Source organism: Podarcis melisellensis (assembly GCF_964234715.1).
Source record: "Podarcis melisellensis genome assembly, chromosome: 2".
Classification (NCBI taxonomy): domain Eukaryota; kingdom Metazoa; phylum Chordata; class Lepidosauria; order Squamata; family Lacertidae; genus Podarcis; species Podarcis melisellensis.
In genome coordinates, this window is record NC_138529.1 from 23432132 (window position 1) to 23448535 (window position 16404).

The window sequence follows — 16404 nt, forward strand, 5'->3', positions numbered from 1 at the left end:
TACACTTTTAAAATAGAACACTAGTCTTTGTGGGTTGGATACTGCCTAAGTGTTCATGGCCATATGCGGAGGGAACAGTTTAATTATCGCAAAAACAAACAAACCCAAAAGCTCCTACGGTGGCCTAGCAAGCAGGGAACATTGTGATTGCTCAGCCTTGGCTTTTTCACCAGCCCACACAACTAGTAGCAAATGCCAAAACTAAGCCCGTTACATCAGAGGTGCAATGTGCCACTTGCCTGGCTGTCTATGGTAAGTAATACCCCCAGCTCCATCCTGTCTCTCCAGTGGCATAGCGTGGGTTGTCAGCACCCAGGGCAAGGCAAGTAATTTGCGCCCCCTAACCCGTGGATTTGCGCCCCCTAACCCGTGGATTTGCGCCCCCTAACCCTAACCCCCAGATGTTGCGCCCGGTGTGGCCGGCCCCCCCTGCACCCCCCACGCTACGCTACTGTCTCTCTCACACCCACCATGGCATTCCTCCCCCCTCAGACACAAAGAGAAGATGAGGCAGCCTTGAAGGTTAGGGGAGAGCGAGCTTGCAGGTGCCATACATAACAGGTGGCTGATGTGTGACTCTTCCAGTGTTGCTGGACTCCCATCAGCCCCAGGCAACATGGTCAGAAGTCGGGGATTGTGGGAGTTGTAGTTCCACAACATCTGGAAGGCTTCCCTAGCCCTAGACCAGGTTAGTCCTCTTCCAGCTTCTAAACAACAGCGTAAGGCTATCTGGGACGGTTCCTCTCACCTTTAACAGCCCAGGGCAAGAGTTTTGGCAGCGGCAGGTAAGGGGAAGCAGAAGGCGTGAGAAGCGGCAACAGGAGCAAGGCAGACAAGCGGTTGGGCAGGTAGATGCTTAGCTCTGCAATAATGCTTGGATCACTTGATGCTGTTAAGACACAGCATGAAAGTCACTTCCCCATGACTCAGTACAAGACCATGCAAGAGGGATGGGACCCTTTAGAAGGAACATAATACATCGCTTGTTACTTCTTAGAAAATAAATAGCATTGATTAAAGAGACACTGGGAGGTAGCAGACTTCTATTACAGAGAGGGGAGAAAGATAGCGGGAACACAAATAAATGTCCTTAAGTTTTCCAGTTTCCAACCTTCCTTGCTAAAGACAGGTTTGGTCTGTGAATGCAGCAGTAAGTAGGCTTGGGCTGCTGATCGCTCTCTCTCTTTTCTCTCCCGCCACAGGCTGCTCCTACCTCGAGAGCCCAGCGATGGAAGAGCAGCTCCATCACTAGCACGACTGCTGCCCAGCCAGCACTTGCTTACTGCACCTGCCCATCTCCCCTTAGGTAATGCTTCTACCTGCACCACCATTTTATACTGATGCCTGCCCTGCAGGTCTTTTCCTCCCCCCAGCCCCACATGCAAATAGCAAAGCTGGTGGGCTGAGCATCTTGCTGGTATGGTAAAGCTACCAGCAATAGGATTGGGTTGGGAAGGAATGAGGGCATGGGCTACAATTGCCCAGAACCCACAAAAAGCCAAAGCCAACGAGCCACCAGTCAGTTTTATCATTGTTTTGGTCACTTAATCCAAACACACATTCAAAGGACCAAACGGGTGCCCTTAAACGTGCCTCTTTCTGACATTTGAAGGATTCCTCCCACCATTTCCATCTCAGATGCTTTCTGCAGAAATCCAGACTTGAACTCTGAGTTTGCCCTCCTCTTGGGAGGACGAGGGTTTGGGTGGGAATCAATTAAATGGTCTGGAAGCATCTGCAGCTGTAGCACTGCTGAACCTCCGCAGGAATGGACCTGCTCAGTCAGTTCCCTGGGCCTGGGACACCAATGCAACAGTAGGATATCAGGATTATAAATAAGATTTTTGTTCCCAAGCCCCTCTCCCAGCACAGTGGGAGTTTATCTACCCATTTATAAGAGCATAACTGATTTAGTTGCCGCGGGCTACAGAAAGGAGAGGAAGGGACAGCCCTTCTGGAAGAAGAGGTTAAACGCTTTCTTCGCAGCATGAGGCCCATAGTGCTCTCTTAAGTACTCCTAATGCTCACAGGTGGAAACTCATTTTCATCATCCAGACACACTGGCCCAGTGGCGAATTCGTGCTCCGGTATAACCTCTCCTCGAAGGGCTCCTCCATCTTCTGAGTAACCTATTTAAGAAGGAACAAAATACTGGAAATAAGTACAGCTGAAAAGCCCAAAGGCTGGGCAGACAGGGGCGGCATTTGGTGACTTTTTACTGAGTGCTCTCCCCCCTCCTTCTGCAAGGTTTGGCAAAACACAGAGAAGTGAAGGGACTTGTGAGAGCTGCACCAATACTGCAGTTGCCAGACTGTGGTGGGGAGAAGTTTCCATTCTAATGAAAGCCTCAGGCTTTCCACTGTGAATCAGACATGCAGAGTTTTGATTCATGTGGGATCTTCAATAAGCATTAGTGGCGCCCAAGGCTTTTCATAAAGGACGGACAGAAACACATTCTAACTTGTTTGCACAGACAGGATAGAGGAAAGAGTCTTACTTAGGGGAGAGGAGAGTAGTCAAGCAAGTCGGTTCAGATTTCTAGTGGCTTTGCTTGGGATGACATGAGCAAAGCATATCACCAACATGCAAGCAAGGGAGTCTGCATTGTCTATTAGACAGCACAATGGGTATGTTTCCTATAATTACATTTACTTTGCATTTATAAGCAACACAGAGCAAAACAAGATGTCCAGAAGACATTTGTTGCTGTTTCTCTGCATTACAAAAATAAAGGAGAGGTAAAGATTTGCATCAGGGTGATCTATTCTTTTTCTTTTTTTTTTTGCTTTATGGTTGCTGAGATTCTTGGGAAGTTGAATTCTGTGCGCATTATCAGACTTTATTCTTCTTCTAAACTTCTACATAATGCACCCAGCCTTGATGGTTTTATATCATAGAACACGTGTGGCTTGGCCTGGAAACCAGTGGCGTAGCGTGGGGGGTGCAGGGGGGGCCGGCCGCACCGGGCGCAACATCTGGGGGTTAGGGTTAGAGGGCGCAAATCCACGGGTTAGGGGGCGCAAATTACTTGCCTTGCCCCGGGTGCTGACAACCCACGCTACGCCACTGCTGGCAACGCTGGCCACGTAGATTTATGTTGTGACAAAGAGCAAAGGGTGCTGAGCTGCTTCAATTTCTTTTGTTTGGTTCTGAGGCAATGTGAAATTAAAAGCGTGAGGAAACACCTGGCCTTCTGCCTATGGCCAGACCCCTTCTCCCAGGTACAGGGCATCTGAAGAGGTGACAGATAAGAAAAAGAACCTTGTTTCCCTAAGAACATCAAGGGGGATGTATAGATACGTCATTATCTAGGGATACTTAGCCATGAACAGTTCTGGTCTGGCTAAACCAAGAGCCTGAAGATATTGAATGACAACCTGACACTCACCTGGCACCATCGAAGGTGAAGGCACCGAACTCTGCCGGGCTACCGTTGCAGCATAAGTCTGAGGTACTGGGGGGCGGAGATCGTTTTCTTTGTTCTCTTCTGCCTTTCCCAGGTCAAGCAAGCTGATTGTATGTTGAGGCAGGGAAAAAAGAGAATAAAATTAGTTACTACCTCCCAAGCTACCCAGTAACATCAACAATGCATGTCCATATTTCACTGTGATGGGTAGCAAAGTATAAGCTGGACGGCTGGTGCATGTGGGTCTTGTGCCGTGGTCTCATCCATCTCTGACCCATATGTTGCATTGGTTTCCCAACACAAATGCACAACGGCAAAACCTCTCCAAAAAGGACTACGTTGGCATTTGGAAGAAAGGGAGCAGAGTGCTGGGACGCAAGTGTAATGTTGCTGTGGAGGTGGGGAAAGGGACCTCGGACCACACCAGATCCTTCAGACCCCTTTTCTTCAGTAGCGCAGCAGGTAAGGGAAATAGTCTCCCGTGCTCTGTTATCGTAATCTTGCACCACCGCCCTTTCAACTATCGGTCTCCTTTTCCCCATCTTTGCTCAAGCTACTTATCCAAATTTGTAGACATACATATGCATACCCATATGCATGCAACACAATGTTATGCAGGACCTCAAAGCAAGCCCAATTGCCTTTCCATCACCACCGAGCAACCACAGTGTCGTCCCACACTTCTCCCTTACAGAGAAGATGGCAGGGCTCTCATTTAACATAAGCAGCCCACCTAGCCCAGTAGCCTGCTTTCACAGTGGCCAACAAGCAGGATCTGAGCGCAATTTCCAGCAATTGGCATTCAGAAGTATAGTATCTCTGACAGTTCTTTAGACATTAAGTGATACCCCTATTTAAACAACAACAAATATCATATTAAAGCATATCCCTTATGGTAGTAATTGTACTCCACCACAGAAGTTCATGGCGGCCCTCTGCTACTGGGTTTACCCGCTCATTGCTGCTTGTGGGACCTCCTGCAAGTCCCTGGTGCCACCCAGTCCTCTTGCCCTTGCCAGCCCAAAGGGCTGGGCAGTAGCACGCACAGACGTTACACTCCACCAGGCTACATACAAGGGCTCACTTCTCTCTTTGCAAAGAGACGGGCAGTCATTCTGCTTGTTACGCTAGACAGCAAGGACGGGCTTGTAGAGAAATTCCACTGCAGCTGTCCAGATGAAGAGGAGGACACAGCCATGATTCCGAGCCACAGGCAACACCCAAGAATAAAGCCCTCACTTGAGGTGACCTAAGTTTTATGGGTGACCAGAACACACACAGGCTCCAGGCCAAGACACAAGAGTGCTGGCGATGCCTGAATGAGATGGGCGGCCCAGGGTAGCGGGCCTTTTAGTCACAGCCTCTGCATCTGAAGCATGCTGGTGTGTGAGCTGAATAGCACTTCAAAAGCTGACAGCCAAATTAATACCTAGGTGGGTGTTTAGATCCAACTACAAAGGCCTGGCACCTTCACTGTCATCTTTAGCTATTTCCAGTGCAAATATAAGCACCTCAAACTAGGAATAAAACCTACATGTTTCCCTTGTGGCTCAGTGACTCGGGCTGTGTTACTTGCCCTCCAAATCTTATCTTTCCGGAATCTCTATAAACTGCATAACATCAAGTACCACAGTAATGTACAAAAACAACCCACAACACCTGAAACAGTTCTCTAAAAAGCAATCAGAGGCTGCTCATGCGTCACCTCATCCTTTTGGGAAAACCTTATGGCAGAGGCAGCCAATGCGTTCATCCTCAAATGCTGTTGGACTACAACTCCAAGCAGGCTGATGGGGCTGATGGGAGTTGAAGTCCAACAGCATCCGGAGGGCACCAGGTTGGCTACCACTGCCATAAGGACTTCCATCTCTTTGCCACAGAGCAAACCTCCCTCCAGTTATGTGTCTGCTTGCCTCCAAGAACCTTTGAAGTGTTGCATTATGACTCTTCCCTTCCAACAAGGGAGCTTAGTTCTTCTCACATATGAAGAGGAAGAGTTTGGATTTGATATCCCGCTTTATCACTACCCTAAGGAGTCTCAAAGCGGCTAACATTCTCCTTTCCCTTCCTCCCCCACAACAAACACTCTGTGAGGTGAGTGAGGCTGAGAGACTTCAGAGAAGTGTGACTGGCCCAAGGTCACCCAGCAGCTGCAGGTGGAGGAGCGGAGACGCGAACCCGGTTCACCAGATTACGAGTCCACTGCTCTTAACCACTACACCACACTGGCTCTCAATATCTGTTTTGCTACATCAATTCCACATGTGACATGCATCCTTGTTGAGTTCCCTGGATTCATCCTACTCCCCAGGTCTGCACAATCTGGTTGGGGCTTTTGTGTGCAGACATTTCTGTCTTTCTGAGATAAAATGGCCTTCAGATTTTGTGCTTCAGGCCAAACCGTCTGATGGTTTTCACCCAAGAGGTAATTTTGTGAGATGCTCCCCTTGGCAGCGGGGGTGGGGGGAGAAGACGCCTACCTACAGAAAACTAGTATATACAGCCAGAGTGCAGGTGCCTGCCCTGATTCATCAATCAGGAGACATTTGCGATTTCTGCTAGAAGGTGGGGCAGCTTTGAATACCTCACATAGTTCAGGAAGTCATGTATATAATTTTAACCACCAACGAATTAAAGCACTACAGGGCATGATTTTATTATAGCCTGTGGCTTCCCTTTGTATACGCTAAACCACCTCCAGACATTTCCCCTTGCAGTGCTCAAACAGCTCAGCTGTATCATTTACCTGTGTTTCTTGATTAGAACACACTCTCCTCCATCTTGAGGGTCCAGGTTGTAGAGGTAAAGGTGTCCGTCAGACGTCGTAACCAAGAGCCGAGGCAACTTCTGGATTCTAACAAGAAATGTGCAAGAGGAGAGTTGAAAGGAACTCACAAAAGGTCTCTCCATCCATTTGCCTACCCTAGGCAGGCCAGGACATCAGGTGGTATTTAGCTGTGAATTTTACCTGTTCCTGGATGAGTAAGTTCTCCTCTTGTGCAATTACTATATTTTCTCATTAAGCAGAGGAAAAATGGATACACACACCACACCCTGATGGTACAAATGTACAGATGCATTGTTCTGCTTAACACACCAGTGGAGATACCTTCTCCTACACGAGACCTTCCCAAATTCAGTCACTATGAGCACCACCACCACTGCTGTGAGCCTTCACAACTTGGAAAAGGGTAAAAAATAATAATTCCTTCCATCAATTAGATTCCTGCCAAGCAGAGGTAGTGATGCTCTACAAGTCCAATCAGCCCCAGCCAGCATAGCCAACAGTCAGGACTAATGGGAGTTGTAGTCCATAGAACATCACATTTACTACTCCTGGGTCAAAGACATCCTCAGCCTATCTTCTGGTAGGCAGAAAGCCCCTAAAGAGACCATTGCAATCTACTCCCTTTCAGACCTGGGGCACAAAACAGATTAAAATTCTGAACTGCCTGTATTGTGCACCCAGCAACTTCCCTGGAGCAGATGCAGATGGCAGTGGTCCAGTGCAGAAGAAGCAAGATACAGAACATTCCCACACGTCGCATCTTGCCACGCAGTCAATACATTTCTAACAAACTTCCAGCTTGCCTCAACTCAGGGTGTGTGTGTGTGTGCGCGCGCATATATATATGCTGCTCTGAGAGATGTCTATGTATATATACACAGAAGGAGCTGTTGCTCGGTTGCTATAGCCACAGCTTACGTACGTGGAGAGCACACAGATGTTCCTTTGTCCAGAGAAGTTCAAGCGCACGGTGGCAAAGGCCCGGTCCTGGCTCATCATGCCCGACACTTGAGAAGGGAGGTAGTTGGTGGCGGCCATGAACATCTTGCCCATGTAGCCGCTCCAGGACGGGGGTTCTTCCGGCCGGCTAAGAGAAACAAAGCAGCAGGCACTGAGATTCTTAGTCGAGACCAGGCAGCATCAATGCAATAGTGTGGTCCTAAACCCCTCAAGGCTACATACATGCAACTTCCCTGGCTCCTATTCATCCTTTGCTAATTCTTCTTTTCCCCCTTGGGAGTTTGCCTCAGTGTCAGCATTTTCAGAGTATAAGAACCTCGGGGCATACACGAATCTACAACTTATTAAAGTGCAACGTGGCACAATATAATTGCCAATAAAGTCAAACCTGAAATCTACATGCAAGTTAAAATTGTATCAGCTGTCCAACTTTGTGTAATGTTTCGTCATATATAATGCCGGCACAGCTGTGCTTGCTTGAGCTAACTTGTCTGCTCCAACAAGAACGAGTATATTTAGGCAACAATGCTATAAGCCACTGTGTGTCCCAATGATAACTGGGCAAAACACTCCTATGCTGGGAAGTGAATGCAGTGATCTGTTAAGATACAGCCTGTACAATTAAACCCCATTTCACAGAAAGCCATTATGAATGTACCTTCTTACCCAAACACTAATGAATAGCTAAAAACAAGTCTGTGCTAAGCAAAGGGTTGTGTTCCAACTTTAAATCTACCACGGGAAGCAGTTATCAGTGACAGCCGATCATTTCTCAGGGCTTCTGCGTACATTATCTATTTTCAACATTTATCCTGGATAATGTGCATTATGTTAAAGAGGCTCAGTTCCACCCAAGCCAATTCCAGTTTTCCTCCCTAGTAATCTTTGGCCTAGCCTCCCCCAACCTAGCGCCCTCTGATGACCTTGCACTCCATTCCCATCAGCCTCAGTCAGCATGGCCAATGGTCAGGAATTATGGGAGCTGTAGTTCAAAATGTGTGGAGGACACCAGCGCTGTGGGTGGCTACTCTAATAGTCATTGCTTCAAAACAGACTTGAAGTTATCCAGAGACAAAGATGGCAGCTATCTTTTTCACAGATACCAAAACTGCAACCGGGCTACCATTGGGTGATGCACAATGTCCATATACAGCCAAAGATAGCTGCCCCTGCTACAAACAGCAATTCTTGAACTGAAGTTACTGGTTTTGCAAACAGACACTTGGCCCAGAAACAACTGAAGGCAGAAACAGGCGCAAGCCCTTTGCAGACTTGTGCTGGTCACAGAGCTGCAACGACATTGCCTCTCTCCAACAAATGTCTGGAATAAATATTGTGGCCTGGAAGCTGGACCTTGGGCTGGATGCTCGAGCAGTTTCCTGGGTCTAGCACACCCCAGATCCACCTTCACCCTCAATTCTGGTCCCAGGCTCCTTCAGTTCTGCTCTTCCTGGCTCCTGGAGTGCTGCCACAACAATCAAGGCATGCTCTTGATTCCTGTCCTAGCAATCCCATTTCTCAGCCACACGTCCATCCCACTGTGTGGCACCACAACTTTGTCTAAACAACATGGGCCCATTTAAAAAAAGAAAGACAACAACCAGTAACTTGATGGAAATGACAAGTATGTGCTGAAATCGCATACCCTGGGGCCAACTGACAGTGAGGGCTTGGATATGCATGAGCCACGTTTTCCCATTCTTCCCATAGCTGTGCTGGGCCAGGGCTGAATCTCACTGCAGCTAAGACTCCCCACAGCCCACGCGGCACTGTTTGGATACCCACCTGTCTGTGAGATGTTCCAGCTTAAAGATGTGAACGGTCTCGGTGTTGCTTGACGCACACAAGAATTGCGAGTCCATACTGAACACCAGGGAGCTGATGTTCACGTACCTAAGCCCAAGGGAAGGAAAGAGGATTGCTGCAGCTGACACAAAAACAAAAAGGAGGTCAGGCCATGCTAGGCCGTGGCCAAAATAAGCAGATCTGAGAGAGGTAGTGGTGGAAATGAACGTGATATGATCAAATCATATCCTGCTGCTGGTCTGTGTGTCCTACAGCTAGGGATCCAACAATGAGTGAATGTGGTGTAGCACTGGAAAAGAGAATGGGCTGTAGCCCTCATTTCAAAATCTCAGCTCAGCCATTAATTCATTTACTGTAAGCCACAATGCCTCAGCCCCTGCAAACCTGTTACATGGGGATAATACTGCATATTATTCTGGCTCCCGTACTAGGTTTTCAAATAGCCTCTGACCATCGGCACACCTTGCAAGAATGGACCGGTGTTTTAAAAAGCACAGTGAGGAAAAAAGATCCCTAAAGTACTTCACCCTATTTTATACCTCTCCTGTACTTGTGTCCCTAAGCAGCGATTTCCCCACAGTTACGCCCAATGAAGGCACTTGCTGTTTACCAGTGAAAACCTCAATGGTACTGGACCAGCCAGGCGTGATACCAGAAACTCCCACACCAATCATACTGTTTCTCAAATGTGTTGCGTTCAATGGCTGTGAAAGCAAGGAAAGGCAGCAGGCCCTCCCATGTGTTTTGGAGAGTGTTCCCGAAACATTTCCTAGGTAAGGACCCTCCTAGGTAGCAGGGCGTGCATTTCATATGGGGTCAAAGAAGAAGAAGAAAAAGAGCCACTGATGAGCGTAGCACTGACCTCTTCATTCCTCTTCTGAATTCATAGACCTTTTGCCCCTCAGGGATGGAAAACACCCGAATGACAGTCCCCTGAAGGAAAACAGGTAAGGCATGGAAGTCACATAGCCATCAGGTTGCAAGGACCAGCTGCCTTCACAGAAGAGATGCTACAATTATTCCGCCATGAACATTCAGTACATGTACACACACAAACATACACACGAGAATAAATTAAGTATTTCCTAGCACTCACAAACGAGGGACGCGGGTGGCGCTGTGGGTTAAACCACAGAGCCTAGGACTTGCCAATCAGAAGGTTGGTGGTTTGAATCCCCGCGACGGGGTGAGCTCCCGTTGCTCGGTCCCAGCTCCTGCCAACCTAGCAGTTCGAAAGCACCTCAAAGTGCAAGTAGATAAATAGGTACCGCTCCGGCGGGAAGGTAAACGGCATTTCCATGCGCTGCTCTGGTTCGCCAGAAGCGGCTTAGTCATGCTGGCCACATGACCCGGAAACTGTATGCCGGCTCCCTCGGCCAATAAAGCGAGATGAGTGGCGCAACTCCAGATTCGGCCACGACTGGACCTAATGGTCAGGGATCCCTTTACCTTTACCTAGCACTCACAAACAGTATTAGGATAGGTAATGTGATCCTAAGAAAGACTACATAGAAGCCACTGCTTTCATTGGAACTTACAACTAAGGCTGAAGTTCTAAGCACAAATGACTTGGCAGCAAGCGCCACTGACCTCAGCAGGATTAACATCCGAGTAAACATACTTTGGATTAATTTACAAGTTTGCTTAAATTTGGGGGCTTACACCTCAGTTATGACCTAGAAGCAAGCCCCACTGATTTCAGTAGAACTTACTTGAAAGCAAGCAGGCTTAGTCTGCAGCAGTTTCTAGGAACAGTACTCAATGCCAGTTCTTCTGGTACATGTAGCCACATGCAAGATGGTTACTCCTTTGCCAGCTTTCTCTTTAAATTAGTATTTTAACGCCAATGGCTCCTCCTCAAAACAGACTTATAAAACATGCAAACTTTTGAATACATTTCTCTGTGCTGACGACAAGGCAAGCGGGCATAAGCTTAAAATGGAAGAGGGAAAAAACCCCTAAGTGAAATACCAGAAACTTTTGCCTAGGGTGAGTAACTAATTGCCAAAGGATTCAAATGGTAAACACAACACTCGTTTTTGCTCCTCAGGGAAAACACAAGTGCCAATTGTAATTTTCTCCAGTGGCAGACATTTTGCTCACTTACCTTTTCAGAAGCACTTGCTAGTTTTGACCCTGTGGAGTTGAAGGCCAGGGCAGCGAGGGGCCCATCGTGGGCAGAAATTGAACAGACGTCTCTCTGTTAATGGGAAGGTAAACAGTTTAAGTGTGAGCCAAAAAAAAAAAAAAAAGGCCTGGGAGAAGGGTAGGATTTCCAGTTTTTCTTCAAAAGTGTGTAGACAGATTAGTAGTGTTGTAAGCAAAAGTATTTTATTAATTGCATTAATTGCATAATTTATTGCATTTATATCCCCATCTTCCCTCCCAAGGAGCTCAATGTTGCATATTTGGTTTCCCCCCTCCTCAATTCATCCCTACAACAGCCCTGTGAGGTAGGCTAGCCTAAGAGCCGGTGATTGACGGGAGGTTACCCAATGAGCATCTGCTCCATGCTCCTTCCTTAGCTATGGCAAAATTAAGGCTTCATGGGCTAAGGGCACAGAATGCCCCCAATGATAGCACTTGAATAGTCAAGGCACAGAGAATCAGGGTGCTCCCTGACAAGCTGCTTGTTGAGCTTTCATCCGTATGTGTTTGCATGGAGGTGAGATGGCGTTGCATCAAAGCAAGCGTCACACCTATCTCCCCATCACTTTCCTTACTGCAAAAAGTCCAGACTTTGGCGGAAGTGGGTTCGTTGCGCAAGAACTCCCAGTCGACTACAGCTTGTGTGACCTGGATTTGCTGGGATGAGACTCAACCCCACCTGAGAATAGCATCAGTCTGGCAGCGCCCTCCAAGACGTCAGTCTCCCTTGTCTTATTTTTACTTCAATTATGCACATACATGCAGCTCTGATGAGCTCAGTACCAGAACATCTACTCTGCATGCAGAAGGTTGCAGGTTCAACCATGGGCATTGTTCGACCACCAGAATCACCAGGAAAAGCTGGCCAAGGGCCCCATCTGAAATGCTACGAAGGCGCTGCCTTGGAACCAGTCAGACGTTTGTACATGAAAAACAGTGGGCAATTATTGATTGATAACTAAGGATTTATGAGGCCTGACAAAGTGAAGAGTAACCCTTACAGTGGTGCCCCGCTAGACGAAAGGGTTTTCCGTTTTGGAGGCGCTTCGCAAGACGAATTCCCCCCCCCCCCGCCTGCCTTCAAAAGCGGTCCGGGGGCTTTTAAATCGCCCCGGGACAGTCCCGGGATGATTTAAAACCCCCCGGGAAGGCAGGCAGGGGGGACAAAGACTTTTGCCCCCCGCCGGCCTTCAGAAGAGGTCCTGGACCTCTTCTGAAGGCGGGTGGGGGGCAAAAGTCTTTGCTCCCCCCGCCTGTCTTCAAAAGCCCCCCGGAAGGCAGGCAGGGACCTGGACCTCTTCTGAAGGCGGGCGGGGGCAAAAGTCTTTGCTCCTCCCCACCTGCCTTCAAAGCCGTCCGGGGGCTGTTAAATCGCCCCGGGACAGCCCCGGGGCGATTTAAAAGCCCCCGGGAAGGCAGGCAGGGGGGACAAAGACTTTTGCCCCCCGCCTGCCTTCAGAAGAGGTTCTGGACCGCTTCTGAAGGCGGGCGGGGGGCAAAAGTCTTTGCTCCCCCCGCCTGCCTTCAAAAGCCATCCGGGATAGCGGGAAGCGCTTCCCTGCTATCCCGGACTGCTTTTAAAATGCTGGCGGTGGGGAGCAAAGCCTTTTGGCCCCCGCCGGCCTTCCTGGACCTCTTCTGAAGGCCGGAGGGGGGGGAAGGCTTTGCTCCCCACCGCTAGCATTTAAAAGAGGTCCCCGGAGATTTCCCTATGGGCTTTCTTCTTGCGAAGCAAGCCCATAGGGAGATTCGTCTTGCGAAGCGCCTCCAAAACGGAAAACCCTTTTGTCTAGCGGGGCACCACTGTAAGGGTTACTCTTCACTTTGTCAGAGTCCTGGACCTCTTCTGAAGGCGGGCGGGCGGGCGGCAAAAGTCTTTGTCCCCCCTGCCTGCCTTCCCGGGGGCTTTTAAATCGCCCCGGGACAGCGGAGAATTCCTCCGCTGTCCCGGGGGCTTTTAAAATGCTGGAGGACGGCAGCGAAGCTTTCGCTGCCGCCCGCCAGCGTTTTAAGATCGCCCCGGGACAGCGGAAAAGTCTCCGCTGTCCCGGGGGCTTTTAAAATGCTGGGGGACGGCAGCGAAGCGTTCGCTGCCGCCCGCCAGCATTTTAAGATCGCCCCGGGACAGCGGAAAAGTCTCCGCTGTCCCGGGAAGGCAGGCGGGGGGGGGGAGCAAAGACTTTTGCCCCCCGCCAGCCTTCAGAAGAGGTCGGGGGGCGGACTGTCCCCGGACCTGGTCTGAAGGTGGTTTCCATAGGAACGCATTAATTGATTTTTAATGCATTCCTATGGGAAACCGTGCTTCGCAAGACGAAAAACTCGCAAGACGAAAAGACTTGCGGAACGAATTAATTTCGTCTTGCGAGGCACCACTGTATTGGTATTTGGGAGTATGCTGTAGTTAAGTAGAGTCTAGCAGGAAGTGAAAAAGAGCAGTCATGGGGAAATGAAGAGGAGGGGGTAAATGCTACAATATGTTAGATTTTTTTAATGGAGGGAGGGAAGGATACCAAAGAAGAAGGAATGGCATACAAAATTGATGGAATATGTAGAAACGGCAAGCCTAACCAGCAGAAGAAGAGATCAGGAAGAAAGAGAATTTAAGAAAGACTGGAAATTGTTTGTAGAATATTTGAAGAATCACTGTAAACAAATTAAAACGTTAGCAGGATTAGAGTAAATCTAGCAGTATAAATTAAGCTGAGATAAAATGGGAAAGAAATAATACGGAGTAACTAGAATACGCAGCAGCAGAAGATAACTAGAACAAACCATGAAAAGGGGGAGGGGAAGTCAATGATTAATGCAGGGTTTTTTTGGTGAATTTGAAAAATTTGCAAAAGTGAAAATTAAATGAATTTCAAAATAAAAACATAGTTTTTTAAAATGCAATTTGGAAATACTTGTAACATTGAGTGGCAAATATGGGTGGGACAGGAAGTCAACTTTTAAATCTGAATTAATTTGATTTGATTTAAACTGAAAAGGGGAAAAAATGGCAAAAAAGGGAAGACACTGCCAGCTATTGCAGACAAGCCTGAGCTATACAAACCCTTGGTCTGACTTGGTATAAGGTAGGTTTCCCATGCTCCAGGAGCCTGATTTAAAAGAATATTTAGGGCCTGTTGAAGTGAAACACTTCCAGAGAACATGGGCCCCCAGAGCTCAGATTGCGAGATTCCTTTCTACCTACCAAATTATTTCCGTCGTACAGCACAATCTCGCCGACGGTCGTGCTGCCGGGGTATGCCAAGTAGGAATTGGAATGGTTAATAGAAAGTGCACACAAACCTAGAGGTGGAGGGAAACAAATTGCATTGTCAGGCAGAGATGCTGAGCTCATGGTATGGGCAGAGTGTTTTATGGACAGCGGCAGAAGGAGAGAGTTTCCTGCTGGGAAAAATGCAACTGGTCCCATTGCTGGCACTTCTAGATCAAGGTTCAGCAAACTTTTTCAGCAGGGGGCCTGTCTATCGTCCCTCAGACCTTGCGGGGGAGGGGGCGGATTATATTTTGAAGAAGAAAAAAATGAACAAATTCCTATGCCCCACAAATAACCCAGAGATGCACTTTAAATAAAAGGACACATTCTACTCATATAAAAACACGCTGATTACTGGACCATCCGTGGGCCGGATTTAGAAGGCGATTGGGCCAGATCCAGCCCCCAGGCCTTAGTTTGCCTACCCATGGCCTAGAACATGGGTAGGCAAACAAAGGCCCAAGGGCTGGATCCGGCCCGCAGACGGTCTGGGAATCAGCGTGTTTTTAGATGAGTAAAATGTGTGCTTTTCTTTAAAATGCATCTCTGGGTTATTTGTGGGGCATAGGAATTCGTTCATATATATTTTTTTCCAAATATAGTCCGGCCCCCCACAAGGTCTGAGGGACAGTGGACCGGCCCCCTGCTGAAGAAGTTTACTGACCCCTGTTCTATATGCAGGCTGAGGTGACTCCTCACCTGCAACAGGAAATCTCTCTGACTCTGGTGACACCTGCAGGCAAGAGAGGGCACAGCTCCATGCACAATACAAAAAGACTATTTTGTCAATAAAATAGCCCATTCTCAAGTACTCCCTGTCTTTCTTTTTTTTAAAACACAAACCAGCCCCTTTCTTCATATTATGCCCTTAAAAACGGCGCAGCCTTTCTGTTTTGGAGATCACCAGAGACATAGCCCCGGAATCCTTCAGAAAGCTGTTGGCAAGGGCGGTTTTCATGATGTGGTGTGCAAAATGGGAAAACAATGAGTTCCTTTGGATGTGGAGGACAGGGAGAGCATTTGTTGCTGTGCAGGGAAGACGCAAGTGGTTTTCCTTTGACTCTTGCAGGTGGAAATGAATAACCAAGACCCCTAAGGCAGCCGCTTCTAAGCATCTTGAATGCACCTGGAATGACATGGAGAACTTGCCACTAAAACACAGTGAGAACAGCCTTGCCATTACTGCCCCTGCTCCACAGATTTCTGAATGGAGGCTAGCAATGCTAAACCTCCCCCATCATTAGAGATGACTGGCAGACACTTCTCTATACAGTGGTACCTCGGGTTACAGACGCTTCAGGTTACAGACTCCGCTAACCCAGAAATAGTACCTCAGGTTAAGAACTTTGCTTCAGGATGAGAACAGAAATCGTGCGCCGGTGGTGTGGCAGCAGTGGGATGCCCCGTTAGCTAAAGTAGTGCTTCAGGTTAAGAACAGTTTCAGGTTAAGAGCGGACCTCCAGAACGAATTAAGTTCTTAACCCGAGGTACGACTGTACAGCCCTGGCCATCCCCCAGCAAGCTTTTGCATTGGGCTGCCATTTTCTTGTAAAGAAGAAGAGAAAATGTCTTTCCCTATCATCATTGCATCTTCACTACATTTTTTAATCTGCCTCGTCATTTTTTATTTTTGGAAAAGGTTGCAAACAAACAAACTGGCTCTCTTCCGCCCAAAATGGGTTCAGATTAGGGATGACACAATGCAAGTCCCTTTTCAAAAGTTCCCCCGGGGGTTTCCCTCCCTGAAAAACCAGAGGGGGGGGACAAACTGACCACTAATGGCCAGCTGGAGACATTATACTTCAGTGGCTGACAAATGTGCCTTCATAAATTGGTTGATCAACTGTTGCGGCCATCACACACACACACACCTATTCAACAGATTGCAATAGAATGCTTCTTTTAGTAGGGGGAGGTGACTGTGGGTACCAGGAAATTCATCCTCTGCAGACACGTGCATGTGCACGGGCGACCCTGATTTTCTTTCATCCAAACCACTTTATGCTGGTAGAGGAAAACCAACAGCACAGAGTT

General features: G+C 48.1%; 2 protein-coding genes across 11 annotated transcripts in view; one reads left to right on the plus strand and one right to left on the minus strand.

Moving 5' to 3' along the window:
* The window catches only part of ARSG (arylsulfatase G), a 120308-nt gene extending 117557 nt beyond the window's left edge, over window positions 1–2751 (plus strand). For all 8 annotated transcript variants that reach the window (XR_014165330.1, XR_014165331.1, XR_014165332.1 and 5 more), the window contains one exon: window positions 1203–2751. The gene's annotated coding sequence lies outside the window, so the exon portion shown is untranslated. The remainder of the gene's footprint in view (window positions 1–1202) is intronic.
* Window positions 1–16404, minus strand: part of WIPI1 (WD repeat domain, phosphoinositide interacting 1) — a 48950-nt gene that overhangs the window by 2847 nt on the left and 29699 nt on the right. For 2 of the 3 annotated variants that reach the window (XM_081899794.1, XM_081899793.1), the window contains 8 exons: window positions 14302–14399; window positions 11068–11160; window positions 9823–9893; window positions 8940–9047; window positions 7117–7281; window positions 6153–6260; window positions 3389–3510; window positions 2029–2129 (listed from right to left, as the gene is read on the minus strand). In XM_081899794.1, the coding sequence (XP_081755920.1) occupies window positions 2029–2129; window positions 3389–3510; window positions 6153–6260; window positions 7117–7281; window positions 8940–9047; window positions 9823–9893; window positions 11068–11160; window positions 14302–14399 (866 nt within the window). Of the gene's footprint in view, window positions 1–748; window positions 2130–3388; window positions 3511–6152; window positions 6261–7116; window positions 7282–8939; window positions 9048–9822; window positions 9894–11067; window positions 11161–14301; window positions 14400–16404 lie in introns of all 3 variants that reach the window. The other variant, XR_014165353.1, reaches the window with a different exon arrangement.